General features: G+C 29.6%; 1 protein-coding gene across 2 annotated transcripts in view; it reads left to right on the forward strand.

Annotated features, from left to right (window-relative positions):
* Positions 1–1,098: 1,098 nt before the first annotated feature.
* The window catches only part of LOC126741872 (uncharacterized), a 313,270-nt gene continuing 287,266 nt past the window's right edge, over positions 1,099–27,102 (forward strand). For both annotated transcript variants that reach the window (XM_050448321.1, XM_050448322.1), the window contains exon 1: positions 1,099–1,420. In XM_050448321.1, coding sequence (XP_050304278.1) covers positions 1,383–1,420 — 38 coding nt within the window. In that variant the 5' untranslated portion in view covers positions 1,099–1,382. The remainder of the gene's footprint in view (positions 1,421–27,102) is intronic.

Genomic DNA, 27,102 nt, shown 5'->3' on the forward strand with positions numbered 1-27,102 from the left:
GCCTTGAATTTTGATTTGGGCATCCTTGCTTTTTTTATTCTGCGCGATTCAGGCGTCTTCCAATGCATCGCTTGCCGCTTGCTTTCAACATCGTATTGAAAAATCCACGTTTCGTCGCAAGTAATAATGGTTTTCATCAGTCCGGGATCTGCTTCTAACCTTTTAAGAAAATCTGAGCAGACCTGTTGACGCAAGAGCTTTTGGTCAAGAGTCAGGTTCTTTGGCACCAGCTTCACACAGACTTTTGTCATGTGTAATTCCCCGTGTAAAATTTTTCTAACCGTTTCTTTATCGGCGTTTACAGCCTCGGCAAACATCCGGGTGCTCATTCGACGATCTGCACGCATAATTTGGTTGATTTTGGTCACTGTTTCCGGAGTCATCTTCAATGTTCTCTCGGACCTCACTAAAGCGCTTACACCAATCAAAAACACGCGCACGAGAGAGACAATTTTCCCCATAGGCCTCTCGCAATAATTTATAACACTCAGTCTAAGTTTTTTTCAATTTAACGGGAAATTTATGGTTGATGCGTTGCTCTTATTTTTCGTCACACATGGTTTTCGGTACGAGAAAAAAACACGTTCGTTTCAAACCGCTACTGCACGAATACTATAATAGTAACGAAACGTGTTTTGGTACAAGATATCTAGATACCCAACGCACTACTCGCGCCCTTTAGGCACGCAGTCTCGTTATTTAATAGCCAGACTTATTATTTCTGTTAAAAAATGGAGAAATATTTTAGATATTTAATTTAAATTTGATACAATGTCCAAAATTGGCTGTGCAATAAATACTGATTCCTTAAACTTGGACATACTTCTGTTCTAAAAACTTGTTGAGTTTTTCAAAAAATACCAACCAAGACTTTTAGGATTAAAGCGTCTTTTGGCAAACCTGGACGACATTCAAAATACGTCAAACTGTCACTCTATGTTTTTTTCCGAACTTGTTTTTAAGCTACATTGACTGTACTACTTTTCAACTTCCCATCTATCGGTCGGACCAATGAGAGAACACTATTTGTAGTCACGTGACGACGTGACCCGCCGCCGCTTTTCACTCCGTCGACTCGACGTCTGTTTCTGTTTATTTTCGAACGGCCGTCGTTGCAACACACGAACTCGAGGTCGTCGCACGCCCGTCACACGACGCTCTCGACGCGATTTTTTTTTCGGAAATTTTTTGAAAAAATTAATAAAAACTGGACCGCACGTGACCGATTTTCCCCGACAAAAAAAAAAGTAACATGGCAAACGTCGGTGCTTTTTGGCGATTTTTTAAAACGTCACCGAATGACAGTTTTATGAGTGATTTAGTGTGATAGAGAGAGAAAGAGAACAAGTGATTTTGTGAGGTGCTTGTGGTGAGGAGAGGACATGTTGGGAGTGTTAAAGAGACGCTGGAAACCAAAGAGGTATTTAAATGAATCGATCGGATATGGGTTATTTTTAGTTGCGGCCTTGGTGTTGAGTCAACGTGTATGTTTATAGTTTAAAAATAGGTCCATATTATTAGAGTTTTTCAAAAAAAAAATCACACAGAACATAAAAGAGGATTTTAGGTCAGTCTTTATTGATTCGAACTTCAATGCCACCCTGTTTCTAGCAGCTCATCCCTCTCCCTCTCACTCAGCTGTTCCATGCACTGTTGCTCCCTCCGTATTGATTTTTCTTCTCCACGGCTTGTTCATTATTCCCGATTTTATTAGAAACAAATAATAGTTGTACCTGAGTAGAATCCAGAAACATAAAAATACGAATAAACTAAATAAATGTACTTGAAGACATTAAATTATTTATGCATAATTTAATTGGATGTGAGACACATTATTTTATTTAATAGTTATGGCGCTTAAATGGGCGAGTGTGTAAAAAGGGCTTAAATATTGTTATAATTATTTGGGTTTAAGGAAATATTTGTTCACTATTCATTAATTTGTTCATTATTTCCAATTTTACTAGAAATAATTATTTGTACCTAAGAATGTCAACTAGCAAATTGCTATTAAAGAAAAGGCATTAAATTATTTATGTATAATTCAACTTGATGTAAAAAACATTATTTTATTTAATAATTCGTAGATCTTAAATGGATAAATGGGCAAAAAGTGAACAAACGTTGTTTTTCTTTTTGATTATTTAGGTTTCTGGACGTATCAATTTTTTTATTAGATTAACCCTAAAAAAACAATATTTTTTCAATTTGTATACTGTACAATTCCTCATTCAATCAAAGTCATTTCGCAAAAATATTTATCCCTGTTAAACCATTCCAATAATTTCAATTTTAATGACACAGCTTTCCTGAAATAAGATTTTTTAACTATTTTGCAGGATATCCTCTATACCCCAATATTAAGTACTTAGTAAGAGCAGATCCGCAGATCCAGGATGTTATTAGTTCGAAAAAAAAAATTAAAACCTAAGATGGACAATCTATAAAAATGGGTTAAATATTGCTTCAGAAAGTTTATTAAAAAATTATTCATTTAATACAGTTTTCAAAAAACTTTACTGAATAAGAATCCCTAGAATATTTTTTTATTAAATATTTTACAAATGTCTCAAATTTATTTTGGTCGTTCTTTAAATGGGCCAAAAAAGTCTGGAGAAAATACACATTTTTCAGGAAAAACTTTAAAAAAAGGCGAGCATGTCCAATTAAGTTATGCATTAATAACTATTTAAATTAGTGTTTTCTCTGCCCTAAGATTCTTATAAAAATATAGTAGTGCCAAACTTCATTGAAGTTTTCAATTTCACGTATGCTTCTTTCCAAGCTGCTTTACTTTGCTTTGAAGTTCCTCATATTTTAACATCACTTTTTTGATTAATTAGAGTTTTATTTTATCCTTGGACTTTTAAAGTTACTTCTGATATATCACAGATTTCGGAGTAATTTTCGAATTATATATCAGGCATTTGAAGTCGTTTTTTCTAGTATTTGAAGCAATATATATTTCAAATTTCCAATGTACTTTTCAATTATATTTGAAGCATTTAAAGCTATCCAATTAAATCCCTAATGAATTAAAAGTATTCCTTTTTCTTAAATTTAAAAGGGAATTACTGAATTTTATCTTGGACTTATAATAATTAGTAAGATTATCTATTTATTATTATTAATATTTATTTTGGACAATCTGGAGCAATTTACTCTGTAATTAGCAACTTGGTTTAAGGGCAGGACTTAGTACAAAGTGGCCCAAATTCAACCCTCATCATTGGGATTTTGGAAACCTTAAGAGATACAAGGTCGGTTAAATTATGGCAAAGTTGCTAAATTTGGTACTTAACAAAATACACATTTTTCAGAAAAAACATAAAAAAATGGTGAGCATGTCCAATTAAGTTATGCATAAATAACTATTTAATAAATTAGTGTGTTCATTTTGAAAAAAAATATTAAGACTTGTATCAAAAATGATTTTTGAATAATATAGGAAAATGGTACCAATCTGGTACCAGATTAAAAATTCAATAAAATAAAATAGTTTGTTTTTGAGGGTAAACCAGTTTTTTAGAACTAATTTCTTATATGACCTAAAAATCCAATACATTTATATTGCACGAATTTTTTAAGCATAATTGTCCCCTTTAGCTCCAATAACTGAATAAATTCCTTAATTATTTCTTCTTCTTTAATTGCCACTTTACAAGGTTGGCTATCAATATAGTTGTTATTCTCGTCTTCGATGCTGCAGTTCTAAATAACTCAACCAAACTATAGTTGTACAGAGTAGTTAACCAAGAAATGTACTTCTCTTTTCCTGGATAATATTCTTCAACAATATCATCTTATCTTATTGTTGGTAGAAGGTCACAGCAGTAATTTTATTTAATTCAACTGCCTGCAACTGAAAAATCAATTCTTAGTCCAACTGCTTGAGATAATAAAATAATTAGACTATCTAGAATTGAAAAATTAGTCTATAGTTCCACTACCTAGAATAATTCAGAGATAAATCAATGTTCAACTGCCTGGAATTGATAGATGAATTTAAGGTTTGATATATTACATTTTTGGCCTCACTGCCTGGAATAATGCAGGAATTAGACAGTCTGGAATCGATAACAAATCCATAGTGTAACTGGCTGGGTAATTATCTTAATTGTGTTCAATATTTCCGTTCTTTTTCCTATTCTCCCTGGTACTTCCTTCTATAGGACCACATCACGTATGGTTCCAGTCAATTTTTCTCTAACGTCCAGGAATTATAGCATCTCAGTTTTTGGACTTCTCTTTTGCATAACGCATTTCCCACGCTGTTATTTCTGTTTATTATTCTCAATTTTACTAGAAATAATTATTTGTACCTAAGAAAAGCCCACAAATATAAAAACATGCATAGTTTGAATGATATGACTAGCAAATTGCTATTAAAGTAAAGGCATAATTCAACTGGATGTGAAAAACATTATTTTATTTGATAATTCGTGGATCATAATTGGATAAATGTGCAAAAAGTGAACAAAAGTTGTTTTTCTTCTTAATTATTTAGAACGCATTCCCCACGCTATTCTAAGTATTTGTTTTTACTGACTTTCTTTGTTAGTTAATGCATAGGTTTTCCTGTTCTCGAACTGACTGATTGTAATGCTCCTAATTATTTAGCCCCTAACAAATAAAAATTAAACCGTTTTAAGACACAATAATAATAACTCATACAATAAGATAAGTATCGTTCCTTGAACGGGAAGTTCTGCCCTATACAGCTGTCCGCACAATTGAATCTAAATGATGTACTTTCGGTGCCGAAGAAATACACAATAGTATTTCCGCAAACTACAATGGTGCAGCAGACATTCATTAAAACGGGGTTAAAAACAAGCGATCCGTACGTGGGTTGGAATTATGGACACGCGAAAGAATTATGCAAGCCGCACCGCATACATCTTAATGGGAACCTACGCGGTATGTACGAGGTTATACTGCTTAAGCGGTCGATTTCTAATGGGGATTTATTTTTTCGCGTCGAAAAACTCCCTCTTTGGAGGAGTTTTCATTGAAACTCAACTTTCAGGTTGTTTGCATGCTCGGATGTAAAGTAAACAGTGGCCGGAATATGGTATAAAGCAATGTGTATTTAAGGGCGTGCTTGGAAAATGTCTAAACACAAATGAAGGGAAAATATTAAGCGAAGCTTTATGCCTGGAGGAATGGAAACTGAATTTTTTTTGTGAGTTTCCACCATAAGTTCTTTGGGAAAGTACATTCTTTTTAATGCCTATAATTGTTCAAGGCAATTCAATAGTCTTAAAGGCAGATCCCGATTATTTTTACAAAAATAATTGTGATCAACTGCCTGGACTAAAAATAAAATTTAACGTGGAATATAAATACAAAAGACAACATTCTACTTGGTTTAACGGTAAGTAGCCCAGAACTCTTTGGGCATTAAGCTTTAGACCTTAAACAATTTCATTTTAAATTCGACGCAATTTATTTCATTAAAATTGTTAAGTACTTTTTTGAGAAAATTGAGTTCAAGTTACAAAAAGTTAGTTTAGGGGACCTTAGGGTCGACTACTTGGTCAATAACCTGGAAAGCTTTGGGCATACACTTTTAAACCTTAAATACTTTTTTTAGACAATTTAATTCTAAATTCGATGCATTTTGTTTCGTTTAAAAATGTTGAGTGGTTTTTGAGAAAATTGAGTTTAAATGACAAAAAGTTAGTCTAGGGGACCTCAGGATCCACTACTTGGTTTAACTATAGATAACCTGGAAACCTTTAGGCGTACACCTTTGAACATTAAACCATTTTTTAGGACTATTCAATTCCAAATCCGATGCATTTTGTTTCATTTAAAAATTTTAAGTGGTTTTTGAGAAAATTAAGTTTAAATGACAAAAAGTTGATCTAGGGAATTTTAGGATACACCATTTGGTTGAACTGTGCATAACCTGGAAACTTTTGACCCCTAAACAATATTTTTAGACCAGTTAATTCTGAATCCGATGAATTTTTTCTTATTAAAAAATGTTAAGTAGTTTTTGAGAAAATTGATTTTAAATAACGAAAAAATGGTCTTAGTGATTTCTGGGTTTAACTGTGGATAACTTGGAAACCTGTAGGTAAACACTTTTGACCCCTTTACAATATTTTTAAATAAATTAACTCTAAATCCGATACAATTTATTTCATTTAAAAATATTAAGTATTCTTTGAGAAAATTGAGTTTAAAAAACGAAAAGTTAATCTAAGGGACTTCAGGGTCTACTATTTGGTTTAAATGGGGTTCGCCTAAAAACCTTTAGACGTACACTTTTTGACCATAAGTAATATTTTTAGATAATTTAATTTTAAATCCGACGCAATTTGTCTGATTTAGAAATTCCGAGCACTTTTTGATTAAATTAAATTTTCATGACTTAAAGATGGTCTAAGGAACCTGAGGGTCTACTACTAGGTTTAACTGTGGATAACCTAAAAACCTTCATGCGTATACTTTTGGATCTTAAACAGTATTTTTAGACAATTTAATTTTAAATCCGATACAAGTGGTTTTACTAAAAAAATTTGAGTAGTTTTTAAGATAATTGCGTTTAAGTAACGAAAAAATGGTCTAAGTGACTTCTAGGTCTACTATTTAGTTCAGCTGTGGATAACTTGGAAACCTGTAGGCACACACTTTTGATCCGTTTACAATATTTTTAGATAAATTAATTTTGAATCTAACACAATTTATTTCAATTAAAAATAATAAGTATTCTTTGAGAAAATTGAGTTTAAATGACAAGTTGATCTAAGGGACTACTATTTGATTTAACTGTAAATAACCTAAAAACCTTTAGACGTACACTTTTGATTCTAAGCAATATATTTAGACAATTTAATTCTAAATCAAATTAAAATTAAATTTAGACAATTTAATTTTAATTATTGTACTTTTAGTACGCTTAGAATCAATAATATTACACATTGATTTTTTTTTACCTCTTTTTGTTAATATTTAATATTGCTTACACTTACTGAAGAAAAACTATTTTATAAAAAAAGTCATATATAATGCTTATAAGATTAAAAAAAATCGTGATAATCACATAAACTTGAACGAGGTTGCACCCAGTTTTACAATATGATAATCGTCTGATAATGCGATAATATTCGAGCCCATATACACATGTACTTACATACAATTAAGATAAAACGATTTGTTTAAAATTTGCCAAATTGCTTTGTTAATTTAATAGTGCTCAAAAAAAAATAATTAAATGACGAAAATATTTAAACAAAGGAAAAAATTAAATTTTGTATCGAAATATACTGTATAAGTGTATAGTATTCGTAACTGTACATACAGATGTAACGATTGTAATAATGGAATGAATTGCGTCTTCATAACAATTTTTCGAATAAAATAAAAACGTTCCTTAATTCTTGAGATATAGACATTTGATCTATAGGAAATACAGCTCAAAATCCATTATGGCATCTTATGATGCTGAAAAATTACTTAATGAATGACCCCATAATTGTCTCAATTTGGTTATCGAAGTTTAACTAACGAGCGATAACGAGGTAGACTAAAGGACACACAGTCAATTAATTCCAAAATTTATGATCATAAAATAAATGAAAACCTACCGAAAAAGCAGCAAAGGCGACATGTAGTTGTTATCATCGCAAGTTAATGGCGAGTGTCAAGATCGTTCCCCGGGGGTTAACGGTTTCGAAAAACGAGAAGCAAAGAGATGGTCAGCGATCAATAGGCGGCCATTGATTGTTTTATACCGTACAAACCAGCTCGTCGTTTAACTTATGCCGACTGTCCTTTTATGGACAAGTCGGATGGGTTCGAATCCGCACCGTCAGCCGGCCACCCGATGCACACTCCAACGGGAGCCGTTCAATTATTGTTACTTTGACAATTGCAAATTAAAAATTTAACATGTAACGTCTATTGAGTAAAATCAGTCAATTTTATGAACCACTTGTAATCTTTCAGTTTTATTTATTTATTAGGAAATTAATTCGTAATTAATTTTCTATTGTTGGATTATTTTCTGTGTCAATGTTCTATTAGTGGTTCAGTTAAATTGCCGGTAAAAGTAAGGTCAAGATTTTAATTTTGCAATTGGGCAATGCTTACCTCAGAGGCCTAAATTTCCTATTTTAACTTTATTGTTATAAGCAAGCAGCATTGGCGTTCAGAGGTTACTTACTAGAGAAATTGATATTTCAAGATTACTTGCTGATCCTATATCTATTAAATTTTGGACAATTAATGGAATCCAAGTATGTTTATTAAATTTATATGGTAAGCAGATTGAAATTTCAATGCTTACATTATAGCCATTAAGTTTTGCATTCATGAATTATGAGCTTAGTTAAGAAAGTAATAAGGTAAGCAAGCAATATTATGATTTTACAATTGTTTGCTTACTATCAAATTTTATACAATTTTAAGTTACCGAAGTATATCTAAGATTATTTTTAGGTAAATAGATTGAATTTCCCAGGTTACTTGCTTGCTCTATAACTATAAAATTTTGTTCAATTATTGAAATCCAAGCATATTGATAAAAGTTATTTGGTAATTAAATTGGAAATTTAGGATTATTTTTTTACCCTATAATTACTAAATTTTGTCTCGCATGAAATTTAAATATATTTAAAAAAGTCATAAGGTAAGCAAGCAAATTTAAGATTTAAAGATTAATTGCTTACTATTAAATCTTTACAATTTTAGGTTACCAAAAATTCTACTTTCACTGGTATGACGTTAAAATACATGGTAAGCAAATTAAAATTTAAAGGTTATTGTATTACCTACTCTACAATCAATAAATTTTGAACAATCATTATTGAGGATATTTAAGAAAGTGATTAATTAGTTCAAGATTAGTTGCTTATCTTTAGATGCTTTTTTGATAAGAATTGAAAAAATTTAGAAAATATTTAACCTGAAAATTTAAAATTTAATACAAAAAAGACCGTATAAATCAAAAACTATTAAAACTAAAAAAATGAAAATGTGTGCACAGGAAGCATAGAATATTGATAACTGTTTCTTAAGATTTTATCCTTTTGGACATTATCAGTCAAAAGTTATTAAACATTCATTAAGCAAGGGAGCATTTGACACTTTTTCGATAAAAGACCCAATAACTCAAAAACTATTAAACCAACAAAATTATAATTTTGGGCACAGAAAGCTTGGAATATTGATAACTAATCCTAAATCTCTTTTTATTCGTCCTTTTAAGCATTATGATTTAAACATTAAAAATTTAACATGTAACGTCTATTGAGCAAAATCAATTAAAATTTCTCAATATACCAGTGAATTTCATGAATCACTTGTAATTTTTTTTTCTATTATTAAATTAATCTTTCAGCTCTCTTAATTTATTAGGTAATTAATTCTCTATTGTTGGATTATTTTCTGTGTCGATGTATTAGTGATTCACTTAAATTGCCGGTAAAAGTAAGGTCAAAATGTTGAGTTTGCAATTGGGCAATGCTTGCCTCAGAGGCCTAAATTTTCTATTTTAACTTTATTGTTGTAAGGAAACAGCAATGGCACTCAAAGGTTGCTTACTAAGATTAGTTGCTCATCCAATATCTATTAAATTATATACAGTTAATGGAATCCAAGCATATTTATTGACTTTATATAGTAACGAGATTGAAATTTCAATGCTTTAAGTTACCGAAGTATATCTAAGAATATTTTTAGGTAAATAGATTGAATTTTCCAGGTAACTAAAAAATTTTTAAATAAAATACTAAATAAAATATACTAATTTAAAAAAAGTATATTTAAGGAAGTCATAAGATAAGCAAGCAATTTTGAAATTTCAAGGTTATTTGCTTAACAATATACTTTGTACAATTTTAGGTTACCGAAAATTCTATTTAAACATAATGTTTTCAGGTAAGCATGACTTTTTTTTTAAACTTCACTGATATGACGTTTAAATACATGGTAAGCAGATTAAAAAATTTAAGATTATTTACTTGCTTACCCTACAATCATTTAATTATGAACAATCATTATATGAAATTTGAGGATATTTAAAAAAATGATAAGGTATGCAAGTAGTAATGAGTTTCCAAGATTATTTGCTTAACTTTAAGCATCTAACTAAAACTCCCAAAATTATAAAACTAATTAAGACAAAAATGTAAGATATGGTACAAAAAAGACCTAGAATGTAAGCAACTTACTTTAAAAGTTTCATGCTTTTGGATATTTTTGATTAGAAGTTTCTATAAAAGACCCAATAACTCAAAAACTATTGAACCCAAGAGTTTATAATTTTGTGTCTAGGATGCTTGAAGGGTTGATAACTAATTCTAAAGTTTTACTCTTGTGGACGTTATGAGTCCGAAGTTACCAAACATTAATTAAGCAAAGAAGTCTCTGAGCACTTTTTCTGTAAAAGTTCAAAAAAATTAAAAACTATTTAACTTAAAAATGTGAAATTTATTACACAGGAAGTTTTCAACTCCTTCTAAAAGTTTCACTTCAAGCATTTTTACGAGGGTTATATGGTATGTGGTAAACAAATTAAAATTTCTATTTTTTTTACTTACTTACCTTATTACTATCGAATTTTATTCAATTTTAAGTTACTTAACCGATTTTAAAAATTACTAAGGTACGTAGGATACTTACTTTCCGTATAACTGAATAAATTTAACATATTTCAAAAATTTATATGATAAGCAGAATGAAATACAAACCGTTAAACATGGAACGACTTTTGCCTTAAACATAATTTGAGTACATTTAAGAAAGTGATAAGGTAAGCAAGCATTATCGTGATTTTAAGAATATTTACTTACATTATTACTATTACGAGGGTGGTCCCAGAAGTACCCGACCCAAGAAAGAAAACACGAAAATTTTGGAAAAAAATTTATTGATTTTTCAACATAATCTCCTTTCAGCTCTATACACTTTTCCCAGCGATGTTTTATAAGTTCGATACCCTTTTTATAATAAGAACTACCTTGCGCCTCGAGATAGCCATTAACTCACTTCTTCATCGTTGGAAAATCTTTGACCACTGAGCCTGTGTTTTAAGTTTGGAAACAGAAAATAATCTGAGGGGGCTAAATCTGGCGAATAGGGTGCATGAGGCAGCAATTCAAACTTTAATTCGTTAATTTTGGCCATTGCAATAACGGATTTGTGAACTGGTGCATTGTCTTGATGAAACAACACTTTCTTCTTAACCAAATGCGGCCGTTTTTGCTTGATTTCTTCGCTCAAACGTAGCAATAAGTTCGCGTAATACCCGTCGTTAATAGTTTTATCTTTTTCAAGATAGTCAATGAAAATTATCCCTCGCGCATTCCAAAAAACCGACGCCATGAACTTGTCTGCAGATCAAACGGTTTTCGCCTTCTTTGGAGCCGGTTCTTCCTTTTGAGTCCATTGTTTTGATTGTTCTTTTGTCTCAGGTGTGAAAAGATGGACCCATGTTTCATCCATGGTTATGAAACGACGCAAAAATTCTGCTTTGTTGCAATTAAATTTCGCTAAACACTCAATTGCAACATCTTCACGACACTGTTTTTGCTCGAGTGTAAGCAAACGCGGCACCCATCTTGCACACAGCTTTCTCATGTCAAAATTTTTAGTTAATATGCGATGTACCGCACTTTTTGAAATGCCTACTATGTCCGCTAGCTCGCGCATTTTCAGTCGACGATCATCCAGTCCGCTTTGTGAATTTTCTTTAAAATTTCTGGAGTTGTCAGCTCATTTGGTCGACCACTGCGATGCTCGTTTTGGCAGCTCATACGGCTTCGTTTAAACTCTGCTACCCAATATTTTACTGTTGTTAACGAAGGAGCAGACATACCCAGAGTAGAATCCAGTTCAGCTTTTATATTGGTTGGGCTGAGGCCTTTCAAATAAAAGTATTATCATCACATAACGATGACCAATTTTCTCGATTTTCACAAATTTGCTGAAAACGTTCACTATTGATGGCTGCCAAACAAATACTAAACAACGTGGCGTCTTCAAACTTGAAACATATGCTTTGCATTTAAGAATGCCTTTGAAGAGGTAAGTGGGTTGAATTTTAAGGTTACGTAATTAACCTATAACTATTTAATTTTGTGCAATTATTGAAATCCAAGCATATTTATGAAAATTTGGTAGTAAACCTATTTAAAATTCAAAGCTATTTGCTTACTCTACAACTATTAAATTTAGGTATGAGGCAAGCAAACATTATTAAGATTTTAACTAAAAACTATTAATTTTTTTACAATTTGTAGTTACAGGAAAATACAAGGGATAATCAAATTGAATTTTTCATAATTTCTTATTTATTATATGCTAAGAAATTGAAGTTTTAAGATCAAGCTCACCCTATAAAATCAACTTAATTTTCCCACTAAACCCCAATTTTTCTGGACTAACTGACTAATTTTCTCTTGATATACAACTCAACATTTTCATATTTATTTTCATAATTTACCGTTGCACCATTTTCGGTAACGAACGAACTTTCGAGATGAAGTCGTCGAGTAACTGATTATCTTTTAGACCGGAGACAGGTTTCTTATTATATGCGTTAATGGCTTATTTACAGGTATATAATATGTTAATAGAGAGAGTATAATAATGTTAACTGATTAGTATATTTTACGTAAATAATATAACATAATTTTGGCGCCCAACATAATATACTGTTTTATCTATTAAAACAATCATATCACTGGTCTGATAAGACTATTTAGTCTTTAGGCAGTTTTTTCATTATGATTCTTAGTAACTTACTAACTCCCAACAATAAACTGATCCTAATCACTAAATAATCCATCCAAGTGTGAACAAACCATTAACACTAAATCCCTTATAATCTCGTCAGTCGACAACATAAATAGAACCCTCTCTCGAATAGAGAGAATTTAAAAGAAAAAAAAGCCGACAACGGTTCGCACCGAATATTCCGGAATTCTAGTCGTCATCGGGATACTCAAACTGTTTTTATTATGTGGCTTTAATATCCTAAGAAGTCATAAAGTGAGCTAATGGTGGCTACTTTAAAAACCATATCGTTAACGATGGAAAATATGAAAGCTTTGAAATTGTTATTGGTAATAAATTTAAGATTAGTATGAGCTCGTATGAAAGAGTAATATCTTATGTAAATGGGATAATGTGACCTAGTATTGAGAAAATTCGTTTGTTTACATGAAATTTCTTGTTGGTAGGATTGTAGGCCGAATCGAATCCGAATAGTTATTTTGAAGTTAGGAGAAAAAACGACAATTTTTATTTTTTTAATAATAATTTTTTCTTGCAAGTGCATTGCTAGTAGTGGATTGATACCTTCTTCTTAATCATTCTCTTGATCTAAAAATATTTTAATTACACTTACAATCAATTACACGGTCAAATTAATGCCGCACAAATATAAGGTAGGCTTGGGTATAAGCATAGGAATGCTTATACTCTCATTTCTTACTCTAATCTCTTGCTTTGAGCATTTTTATTCATACGGGCCATTAAATCGTATCTATTTTTAAATTTACGTTTAGATTTCTCCTTTGACTCCCCTCGTTATACTTAAACAACCTCAGTTTCCGCTTGTCTTCCAGTTTCCAACAAAAGCGTATAGTAATAATAATATGTATAATATAAACCCCGACCGTTTTCGTATTGCATTGTAGTAAGGTGGGCGCGACTGTTATTTACAATTCGACAATTATGTAACTACACGGTATCCCATTACACCCATTTTCTATTAAGGTGGATGACATTCGACTTTTCTGTGTTGAATTTATAGACGTAGAGTATGTATGGCTTTTATTGTTAATTTTAAATAAATCAAACGTTGTTTATATGGCACATAAATTGCTTTCTGTTCAGTCAAAAGGGCATCAATTGAAAAAACTCCTTTGTGCTTATATATTAGTAGTAGCGAAGCAGTAACTCGGGTTCAAAAAACATAAGAACTATATACTATACAACAGGTGACAGAACCCAGCTGAGTGTATCGAAGCAAACCTGTCTCGCCTGAAGAATATTTCTTTAATCTACTGTACCTTTATAACCAACAGACCGAATTAATTCGAAGAAAAAAAATGGACAACACTCCGCTTTGTCCCTTTATGAAGGATTTTTTTTTAAATGACCGATGCCCTCTTAATTGGACCCAGTGATGCTTTTGTGTGTCGATTCATTAAGTCGCTTTGAAGTTTCCAAATGCCATCGATCATCTTACAACGAAACGTCGAATGCCTTTACATGGTGCGTTAGAAATTAAATGTTGCGTTTACTGCTGCTAATAGATTAATTTATTTTTATTGAAATTAAATGAAAATCACAGTATTTTAAATGGGATATTTTAGATATGGCGATATTTTGAAATCTACGTGTCATTCCACCAAATTTGATAGGTCACATGCAATATAAAATGTTAAATGTGCTTGAGTTAAGTATACTATGTGATATATAAAATTTAATGGAATAATATTTTGAATGTAAAAATTCATTAATACAAGGGACTCTTTACTTTACCTTAATTTCTTTGATATTTTAAATGAGGTACTCTTTATATTGTTACAATAATTCATTCTACATGCAATACTAAATTTTAATTATTATGTACATATTCCCTAACTTTATTACTGAATATTTTGTAAGTCTTTTCATATTTCTAATTTCAGGAGGAATTAAATTAGAAAATTTTGGTCCTAAGTAATATATAAAATGATGATTAAGTGGTAAATACAGACTGTTATGTACATTATTCTTGGTTCACTCTGAATAAGACACTATCAGATTTATATACAAAAAAAAATTCGACCCATACTCGTATTACTGATCTAAGTAATATATAACAATTCAGTGGAGAATAATTTGTTCTTATTGTAAATTATTTTGAGACAACTTTTAAAGATTGAAGATTTGATTTTTATGTACCACCACATACTCTATTTAATGCAATACGATAGCAACGACTCTACCAATGAAAAATAAATAATTAGACATCCGCCGAGAACCTGTGGAATGGCCAGCTCGCTCACCAGATTTGACACCTTTAGACTTTTTTTTTGAAGCAAAAGGTGTACGAAACTGAACCTGATTCAGTATTGGATTTACGACAGACAATACCGAATATTTTTAGAAACATCGATGTTAGTGTATTTGAAAATGTTCGGTGTGAAATTTCGGACCGACTGTTCTTGTATCAAGAAGTTCAAGGCAACCATTTCCAGCATATTCTCAATTGAACTCAATGTATTTATTCGATATATCAAGTTAAATGTTAATGTATTCAGGCAATTATTAAATGTACCACCATTTTGTAGTAGGTAAAGATATTTAATTTATATTCTAGAGTTATAAAGTACTCGTCAAGAGCTGCAAAATGATGTGTCACAAGACCACCCTTTTTATTTAATTTTTTTTTCTAAGATGGCGCCCAGCAGTCATCTTAAAAATTCCATCTATCAATTTTGCTTTAAAACATAGTATTCATTTATTAACCGCATTAACTCAAGTTTCAATATTTTGAATTGATCCGTTCAAAAAATAAAGCGGAGGGGGGGACATTAAAGAAAAGCACTGTATATTTGAGAAATTTCGTTATTATTAATTAGTTAAATGGTTTAATAATCTTTTATTAAAAAGTCAATTATTTTTATTGTTCGGTAAAGAAGCTACATAGTTAGTATCCCATATATAATATGGAACATAACTAATTCTTCACTTGTCCAGAAGTCTCATACAGCAATCTTTTTACCTCTGATTAATAGAGTCGTATCATCTGCAAAATTAACTTAAGCAATGAGTTAATATAAATAAAAAAAATTTGGACCTAAAACTATTGTGGTCGCTAGTATATCAATTATATCATTTATTATTAGATATTGTTCTCTATCTTAGAAATAACTTCCAAATAACTGTTATCCTTTAATACCATAGTATTCCAGTGTATTTAAAAGGAAGTCATTCATCACACGTAGTATCGAAAGCCTTTCTTAGGTCAATAAAAACAGCAATACATTTTTTACTACTGTTCAAGGTCTTGGTGATAACAGTGTACGGCACGCGTTATTTTATTTGCGACACCCTATATATTATTGCATTTGAAGACATACTAAAGATTTTCCATAAATGCCTGAAAGAATTATCTCAATTGTTAATTAATTTTAATGGATAATAATGACTTGGGATATTTGTGTCTACGGTTGAGGGACTAAAATTAATAAAATCTGTCATGCAGTTGAAGAAATATTTGCTTAATTTTGTTCTATATCAGGCAGTGCTCACTTTTATGCTATTGATGTCCTTAAGTCCTCAACTGCTTGAAATAGAGAAAATGGTGATTTTTTCTTAGGCAGTTAAAGAAAATTATAAGAAGTATTCTAATTTTTCTTGTTCTTAACTGCTAGGAATAAACAAATTAATTTTTCTCTTCCAGGCAGTTGAAGTATAAGAAAATGTCATTTATCAGGCAGTTGATGGAAAAAAAATGCGATATCTCTATCATGGATTCGAGCCGATGTATTCCTCAATTGCTTGGAATAAATAAAATAATTATTTTCGTCCAGGCAGTTGAAGAATAACGTGATTTTTTATTACAAGCAGTTGATCGATTTTCGGGAAAATTCATTAATCAATTTAATATGTATTATAAAATAATCAACAATTATAAAATAGTCAAAAATTCCTAGAAAAAAATTTAAATATTTTTCAAGGCAGTTAAAGGTTTATTGAAAAAATCAAATAAACCCATATAGATAAACCCTACTAAACTAACCTTAATACTATAGTAAAATTTTACATTATTATCTAGCCTCTAATTTAACACAAAAAATTAAAATATTTTTCCAGGCATTTGAGGAGATACTAAAGAGTGTTCACAAGTACCTGGAAGAAATTAAATATTAACTCAGCTGCTTGAAAAAAAAACTTCTTTCAGGCAGTTATTTAATTAATTTTAATGCCTGATAATGACTTGGGGTATTTGTGTCTGTACTTGAGGGGCTAGAATTAATAAAATATTTCATGCAGTTGAAGAAATATCCATTTAATTACATTCTCTATCAGGGTGTTGGTCTCTTTTAGTTATTAACCTCAATAATAATTAACCTCAATTGCTTAAAATAGGTAAAATTGTGATTTTTTCTTGATCTCAACTGCTTGGAATAAACAATTTAATCTTTCTCTTCCAGGCAGTTGAAGTATAAGAAAATGTTATTTATCAGGCAGTTAATGGAAAAAAATTCGAAATCTCTATCATGGATCCGAGCCGATTTATTCCTCAACTGCCTGGAATAATTAAAATAATTATTTTCGTCCAGGTAGTTGAAGAGAATAACGTGATTTTTTATTACTGGCAGTTGATCGATTTTCGGGAGAATTCATGAATTAATTTAATTTTTAATAAAAAATAATCATACAATTGTCAAAAATTCCTAGAAAAAAAATAAATATTTTTCAAGGCAGTTGAAGTTTTATTGGAAAAATGTTTCCCAGTTAAGTAGAACTAGTAAACCCAAATTAAAAATTAAATTAAGATATTCAGTAAATCAAGTTTTAATCATTATTAATTATGAATTTTAGGACATTTACTTGCTCCGAAAAATTACTATTTGCCATAGAACTACCATCACCTTGCTTCTGTATCTTAATTATTGCTTTTTGTTGCATAATTTCAACTGCTCTAATAGAACTATTCGCTGCAACTCAGTAGTTGATTATTTGTATATTTCTTCAGTTTCTGATAGATTTTGTGACTTTTTCAATTTCTTTTGCATTTGCTGAGGTCAAAATAATAGTATAATAATACACATTTATTTTACTTTACCTGATATTTTTTTGAATATAGGATTCTTATGTACATCCAACGATTCCCTAAATAATTTTTCCCAAGGCCTAAAGATTATAGCTACTGTTTTATTATTATCATTTTTTTTTTGCTTAGCTGATTGCTTTGTTGTAAGTGTTGCATTAAAAATTTTTTTGTATTAAAATTCTTAAAGCGTGCTACTTTTCTCACTTAACCTGAGTAACTTAAGATCTATTTAGATTTATTTTATGTCATTTTAATGCACAAACAACTGCTTGGCCATTTATTCCTCAATATGCTATTTTATGTATGTTTTTGCCAAAAAGTAATCGATTAATTTAATTACCTACTTTTTATTCATTATACTTATTATTTAATGAGGTCTTTTAAAATTCGGTAAATAAATATGAACAAAAATCTGACGGCCCTAAATCGGGCAAACTCGCAGGCTAATTTCAGCAAATATTCAAGACATTTTCAGGCATTTGTCACGCTCGTAATAAAATGATTTATCCAAGTGTGATTTTTCCGAAAACAAAAATCCCTTTGACAGTTAAAAGCGAAAACATCCCACACGTTCGCGAACTAATTGAGGCCTTAAATTACAGCGGTCGTCTGTCACCGGGAGATGTTATTTTCAATATATAAAGCAGTTATTTTGAGTATCGAGTCATTTGTGTCAACCGCGAGCTGCAATTTCTAAAATGCCCGCACCGAAATATTATTTCTATAATTTCCCCAGGTTCACTGTCCGCTAAGTATTTCACCTGACTTTGCATATTTAGGCTCGGGATTTTCTATGATTAGCTAGAAATTATTGTTTTTTCGCACGAATGATTGTAATATCAGAATCAGAATTAATTTGTTTTTGCAGTAGAAGCCTAGCCAATTAAAAGGAAGGGATTTTAATTTCATTTTTGGATAAAAATGCCGTATTAAGGTCCAACAGTTTATTGAAGTTTGTTCAAGCATTGCCATTGTCAAAAAAATATGAAAAACTGCAAATTATTTAATAGCAATGGTTTTTGAGCAACAAACATTTTAGCAATGAAAATGTTTAAAATTAAAACGAATGCAAAGAGATTTTTTGGCGCCCAACGTTTTTTTTGCCAAATTAATTTAGTGGTGTCCACCAGTTTTTATTGTTTATAACAGTTAAATTATATTTATTTAAGTCAAATGTGGTGTAAATCTCTATAAAATTGTTCTTATTATACTCACTCCATCAAAATTTTGATAAAATATTAAAATTGTATTATCTCCCTTGATAGTAAATATGGAAAAATATTTTGGTTGAAGGAACACAACTTATAAGACAGTATGTTTTAAAAGGGGCTTTTACCAGCCACATAATCTAAGGTTTCTACCTATCAAGATTAAGTATAAGTATCAGATACCCTGTACTTAAACTTATTTTATATGGAAATGATAATAAAGCATGACTGTAATTTCTATTGCTTTTCTAGTGTACCGAGTTCAGCCTGTACGGGTACACTTAAAAAAAACTTCTTAGTAATTCGATGCCTTTTTTTGGCTTTAGAACTAAAAATGTTTTAACAGTTTAAAGTGATTGCAAAAAACAACTTTTTGGCGCCCAATGTTTTTTTTTTGATAATTCGCTTACAGTTCAATTATATTCATCAAGATAAAAGTTTTGTTTTAAATAAAAGGAAATGTTATGTTATGACTTTCTTAAATATACTTGAATTCCATGTGAGACAAAAATTGTACAAATTTTAGTGATTTTGAAAATTGCTTAATTTTCAAAAATTGAACAAAATTTTATAGTTATAGAGTAAGCAAGTAACCTGGGAAATTCAATCTATTTACCTAAAAATATTCTTCGCTAACTTAAAATTGCATAAAATTTTATAGTAAGCAAATAGTTTTTAAATCACAATATTGCTTGCTTATCTTATCATTTTCTTAACTATGCTCAAATTTTATAAATTCCAAACCTAATGGCTATAACGTTAGCATTGAAATTTCAATTTGCTTACCGTATAAATTCAATAAATATGCCTGGATTTCATTAATTGTACAAAATTTAATAGATATAGGATCAGCAAGTAATCTTGAAATATCAATTCCTTTATATAACACCTGCTTATAACAATAAAGTTAAAATAGGAAATTTAGGCCTCTGAGGTAAGCATTGCCCAATTGCAAAATCTTGAACTTACTTTTACCGGCAATTCAACTGAACCACTAATAGAACATCGACACAGAAAGTAATCCAACAATAGATAATTAATTACGAATTAAGAGCTGAAAGATTATTTTAATAATAAAAAAAAAATTACAAGTGATTCATGAAATTGACTGCTGTGTTGAGAAATTTTAATTGATTTTGCTCAATAGTTACATGTTAAATTTTTAATGTTTAAAAGGACGGATAAAAAGGATGATTTAGGATTAGTTATTAATATTCCAAGCTTCCTGTGCCTAAAATTATAATAAACGATAAAACAGTATTTTAAAACAGATAACACTAACGATATTGATAGTTTTTTTTCTTGTTTTAAAGATCTAGTAAATTTCTCTTTTACTGTGGGCTTGGCCATTTTATAAGCATTGTCAGTGAAAAAATGTAAAAAAATTAAAATTACTTTACAGCAATGGCTTTAGAGCAAAAAAACAGTAAAAATGCCTAAAATCAAAATGAATGCAAAAAATAACTTTTTGGCGCCCAACATTTTTTGCAAAATTAATTTAGTGGTGTCCATCATTTTTTTGTTTATAACAGTTATATTATATTTATTTAAGTCAACTCTAGTGTAAATCTCTATAAAATTGTTCTTATTATACTCACACCATCAAAATTTTGACACAATATTAAAATTGTATTAGCTCCCTTGATAGTAAATACGGAAGAATGTTATGGTTGAAGGAGCACAACTTGTAAGACAGTATGTTTTTAAAGGGGCTTTTACCAGCCACATAATCTAAGGTAATTTTACCTATCAAGATTAAGTATAAGTATCAGATACCCTGTACTTAAACTTATTTTATATGGAAATGATAATAAAGCATGACTGTAATTTCTATTGCTTTTCTAGTGTACCGAATTCAGCCTGTATGGCTACATTTAAAAAAAAAATTCTTAGTGATTCGAGGTCTTTTTTTGGCTTTAGAGCAAAAAATGTTTTTACACTGAAAATGCCTGAAATTAAAATGAATGCAAAAAACAACAACTTTTTGGCGCCCAACGTTTTTTTTTTGTTAATACTGTACTTTTATTGTTTTCGTACATTTCGTAATACAATTAAGTACGAAACCCTTACTGGATTTTAAATTCTAAGGCTTTTCTTTAAGGGGATTCAATGATGTATAGATCATCCTCACTTTATGCATTTCTTCCTTGGGTCAAATCTGGTGTCAAAACTCAATAAAATCGTCCTTAATAGTATCAGAATGTTCACACAACATAAAAATGGTATTATCTTCAAATAGTTGTTTCGATCCACCTACAAAGTTCGTGCGCCGCCATATCCTGAAGGCTCGCCCACGTTCCCACTCGTCGTCGTCGGTTCGCTGACCCAATTTTCGATTGATTTAGATTTTATGCGAGACATAACGAGCACTTTTATTGTTAGTTTTATGCATTCGGATAAAGTTTAGTAGTTTTACGATGCAATACGACCTTATGTGCCAAGCCAATACGAGACACTTTATTCAATTATGCAACGAAGGCTTCCTCCTAAGTCCAAACAATACAGCCAATACTTTTTTTTTACAGTAATGTCACGGATTATAATAGAGCCATAGTAGATAAGCGAAGTGTATCATATGCTAATTGTTGAAAGTAGGATGGAAAAACTGTGACATTACTTGCTATTGTTATTACCATATTGTACCATAGACCAAACAATGACTCTTTTAGTTAATAATTCTGTCTTGTCTGGTAATAACGTGGGCCAAAAGATATGCCTTAATGGCACCATTGTTTAGATTAAAGTTCATTTTTTATCGCGCTAAAACAATATGTGTGAACAAGAGTCTAATTTTTAGAATATGATAATAAGTATTTTTACTAATAAAACCATTGAACCAGCACACATTTGATCGACTATTATGATATAACGTGTTTCTTGGCTCTATCATAACAGATCAGCTGCAGGCTTTATCTTAATAGCCCAAGAGGATTTTTTGAAAAATGTGTAATATTTCCATTATCTGCCATATTAAATCTCCTCTTGTAAGTAGCATTTTCAGCCCCAACAAAGAATCTTAACAGGATGATATGCGAGTGCTCTCTTGAATAGTTATGGCAGATTTGCATTCGCTAACAACTTCCGCCAAAGGTCGTGGGTGGGCCATTACTTCCTTGAAGGGTTATTAAGGAGATTGAAGGATTTTATATTAAAAAATGCTGCATTTTTTGTTTGTCTTTTTCTGAATCATTTATGTTCGCTATGAAGTACTTCGTTTTTAGTCAAGGTTAATATAAGGGCAAATTTTAAAAGCTGTTCTCTCGGAAATCGTTGGGATTAAAAAGAATTGCAATAAGTATTTATACACTTTGGAAGATTTTCCGAAAATATTCCAAAAAAGCAAAGGATTTTAATTTAATTTGAAATCCATGGAGGAAATTTAAGTTTTTTTGATAAATATCCTTAAAAACGTCGAGGAAATTGGACAAAATTTAAATTTTTATACCAGAAAATTTTCTGCAAATTTAAAATGTAAGGAAATTCATTCTAGTAAATTTTCTAAGAAGTCCTTTGTATCTTAAATATTTGCCGCACTTTATTCTCTCAAAAAATTCGGTTATTTAAAATTTATTTGATTTTCATGGTAAAAATTCATAAATATCCAAAAATCTCTGGAAAATTTTCCTAAAAAAGTTAGGATATGGTGTTTGATACCTGGAAGAATCCAATTTTATTTATCTCCAGCATATTTCAGTCAAAAATTGTTAAGAAAATGTTGGATTAAGAAAATGTAAGAACCGAAACCCTTGATTGAAAAATTTCACAAAAAAGTCAAAGGATTTTAAATGACTTTAAGGCCAATGGAGAAAACTTGAGATTTTTGGAAAGTTGTACTTAAGAACTTCGAGGGAATTGAAATTTTGTACCTGGAAGAATTCAACTTTAATTTTATCTGGTATACTTTAGTTGTTATATAAAATTATTAGGAAAATGAACTTTCAAGAATTTAATAAGGCAATCTTAGCCAAATTAACCAAAAATTACGAAATTTGTCTAATGAAGTCGACTGAAATTTATTAGTTTTCCATGGAAGAAAACCTCTTGGAAAATTAATCAAAAAAGTTAAACAATTTTAAATAAATTAAAAACCTTTAGAAAAAATCCAAATTAAAAGAATTTAGTGTAAGAATTTTATATTAAAAATTGGTATTTGTGGCATTTTTTGTCCTTTTCTGAATCATTGATGTTCGTTATGAAATTATGTTTTCCCTTTATAATGTTTTGGATGCGTAAGAAAAATGACATTCGAAGATGATACAAAAAGTACTTTTTTCAGTACTTTGTTCTTTTTTTTAGTCAAGGTCAATATTTCAATGCAAATTTCAAAAGGTATTCTCTCGGAAATCGTTAGGATTAAAGAGAATTGCAATAAATATTTTTGTTAGAGCCCAATTCAATTACCCTTTGGAAAATTCTTCGAAAATATTCCAAAAAAGCAAAGGATTTTAAATTAATTTGAAATACAGGTAGAAAAATCAAATTTTGTTGATAAATATCCTTAAAAACGTCGAGTAAATTGGACAAAATTCCAATTTCCTCGAAGTTTTTATACCAGAAAATTTTCTGCAAATTAAAAATGTAAGAAAATTCGTTCTGGTAAATTTTCTAAAAGGTCCTTTATATCCTGGACATTTTCCAAAATTTGTTCTCTCAAAGAACTCGGTTATTTAAAATTTATTTGATTTTCATGGTAAAAATTCATAAATATCCAAAAATCTCTGGAAAATTTTATTAAAAAAATAGGGATATGGTATTTAGTGCCTGGAAGAATCCAATATTAATTTTATCTAGTATATTTCAGTCAATAATTATTAGGAATTATATATTATTAAGAAAATTTTAAATTAAAAAAATCTAAGAATCGAAACCATATTGAAAAATTTTACAAAAAGGTCAAAGGATTTTAAATGAAGAAAACTCAAGAAATTTGAAAAATTATACTTAAAAATTTCGAGAGAATTGAAATTCTGTACCTGGAAAAATCCAACTTTAATTTTATCTGGTATACTTTAGTTGTTAGTTAAAAATTATTAGGAAAATGCTGAGTAAGAAAATTAGAAAATGGAATCTTCTTTTAAGAATTTAATAATGCAATCTTGGCCAAAATAATGATAAAATACAAAATTTGTCTAATGAAATCAACTGACTGAAATTTATTGGTTTTTTATGGAAGAAAACCTCTTGGAAATTTAATCCAAAAAAGTCAAAGGATTTTAAATAAATTTAAAACCTGTAAAAAAATCGAGTTTTACGGGAAATTTTCCATTATCCCCTAAAACGTCAAGGAAATTGAAATTCTGTATCTAAAAAAGACAATTTATTGTGGAAAAATTTCCAAAATTCTTTCAAAAAGGTCAATAGTTGATTAAAATTATCTAATTTCCATTAAAAAAAATGATAAATATACAAAAGTTTATTGCAAGTTTTCCAAAATTGAAATATTTTTTGGAAAGTCAGAATTCTTGCGATATTTCATGCCTGAAAGAATCCAACCTCAATATTCTCTGGTATATATTAGTTGTTACTTGAAACGTATTAATTTAATGTCAAATAAAAAAAAAATCAAATTTTTTCGAAAATGCAAAAAACTGATTTCTGCCGAATTGACCAAAAATTATGAAATCTGCCCAATGAAGTCGATTGATGGAAATTTATTTGGTTTTCATGAAAAAAATTTCAAAATTAAATAATTTTTTTGGAAAAAATCCCCAAAAAGCGAGAAATTGATTTTTTCCAAAAAGGAATTTCGTAAAAGCAATATTTTTTATTTCCGAAAGTAAAATCTTAGCCTCAAAAAAAGTTAAATATACTTGAGAGTGTAAGTGGAAAATTAACTAGAAAAAAGCACTTTTTAACCCGTTTTAGGCATAAAAACTCTTCCTAGACCTAGAAATCATTGACGATTGCTAGAAATGTATGCTTTTTGTCTCCAGGGAGTTTAACCATGTAAGAAAATATTTTTTTTTAGATAATTCAGGCTGTCACTATGAAGTGGAATGCAGGAAAACTGACTTTTGACCCATTTTTTGTTAACTTGTCTTATGTCCAAGAATTATTGACCATCGCTGTAAAATGAGCGGAAACCTTTTAGGAAATTTTCTGAAAATATTTCAAAAAACCAAAGGATTTTAAACAAATTTTAAATCCATGGAGAAAATTCAGGTTTTTTTGATAAATATCCTTTAAAACGTCGAGGGCATTGAAATTTTGTACCTAGAAGAATCCAACTTAAATTTTATCTAATATACTTTAGTTGTTATATAAAAATTATTAGGAAAATGCTGAATAAAAAAATTCAAAAATGAAATCTTCTTTCAAGAATTTATTAATGCAATCTTTGCCAGAATAACGATAAAATACGAAATTTGTCTAATGAAGACCACTGACTGAAATTTATTGGTTTTACATGGAAGAAAACCTCTTGGAAAATTAACCAAAAAAAGTCAAACGATTTTAAAAAGATTAAAAACCTGTAGAAAAAATCTGAATTGAAAGATTTTAATGTAAGAATTTTATATTAAAAATTAGTACATTTTTTGTTTGTCTTTTTCTGAATCATTGATGTTCGTTATGAAATTATGTTTTTCCTTTATAAGGGATTTGGACACGTAAGAAAAATGACATTCGAAAATGATCTAGAAATTACTTTTTTCAATACTTTATTTCTTTTTTTTAGTCAAGGTCAATATTTCAATGCAAATTCCAAAAGCTATTCTCTTGAAAATCGTTAGGATTAAAAAGAATTGCAATAAATATTTTTGTTAGAGCCAAATTCAATTACCCTTTGTAAATTTTCCGAAAAGATTCCAAAAAAGCAAAGGATTTCAAATTAATTTGAAATACATTGAGAAAAATCAAATTTTGTTGATAAATATCCTTAAAAACGTCGAGGAAATTGGAAAAAATTCCAATTTCCTCGAAGTTTTTATACCAGAAAATTTTCTGCAAATTAAAAATGTAAGAAAATTCGTTCTGGTAAATTTTCTAAAAGGCCTTTTATATCTTGAACATTTACCGCAATTCATTCTCCCAAAAAATTCGGTTATTTAAAATTTATTTGATTTTCATGCTAAAAATTCATAAATATTCAAGGAAACTTTCCTAAAAAAGTTAGGGTATGGTATTTAGTGGCTGGAAGAATCCAACTTTAATTTTATCTGGTATACTTTAGTTGTTATATAAAAAATTATTAGGAAAATGCTGAGTAAAAAAATTAGAAAATTAAATCTTCTTTCAAGAATTTAATAATGCAATCTTGGCCGAAATAGCGATAAAATACGAAATTTGTCTAATAAAATCGACTGATCAAAATGTATTGGTTTTCCATGGACGAAATCCTATTGGAAAATTAATCAAAAAAAGTCCAAGGATTTCAAAAGTCGGTGGTAAAAACCCGATATTGTAAATTTTCCAATATCCCCAAAAACGTCCAGGAAATTGAAATTCTGTATCTAAATAAGCCAATTTATTTTCTGAAAAATGAATGTAGTAAAATCTATTTAGGAAAGTTATCGAAAAGGTCCTTTATGATGTGGAAAAATTCTTTCGAAAAAGTCAATTCGTTAAAATTATCTAATTTCCATAAAAAAAATTATAAATATGCAAAAGTTTATGGCAAGTTTCCAAAATTGAAATATTCGAATTCATTACGAAATTCATTCTTTCAAAGAACTCGGTTATATAAAATTTATTTGATTTTTATAGTAAAAATTTTTATATCTCCTAAAATCTCTGGAAAATTTCCTGAAAAAGTAAGGATATGGTATTTAGTGCCTGGAAGAAACCAATTTTAATTATCTCCAATATATTTCAGTCAAAAATTGTTAAGAAAATGTTGGTTTAAAAAAATGTAAGAATCAAAACCCTATTAAAAAATTTTGCAAAAAAGTGAAAAGATTTTAAATGACTTTGAAGCCAATGGAGAAAACTTAAGATTTTTGGAAAGACTTTAATTTTATCTGGTATACTTTAGTTGTTATATAAAAATTATTAGGAAAATGCTTAATAAGAAAATTCAAAAATGAAATGTTCTTTTAAGAATTTAATCATGCAATCTTTGCTAAATTTGTTTATTGAAGTCGACTGACTGAAATTTATTGATTT

The sequence above is a fragment of the Anthonomus grandis genome, chromosome 11 (genome assembly GCF_022605725.1).
Source record: "Anthonomus grandis grandis chromosome 11, icAntGran1.3, whole genome shotgun sequence".
Classification (NCBI taxonomy): Eukaryota; Metazoa; Arthropoda; class Insecta; order Coleoptera; family Curculionidae; genus Anthonomus; species Anthonomus grandis.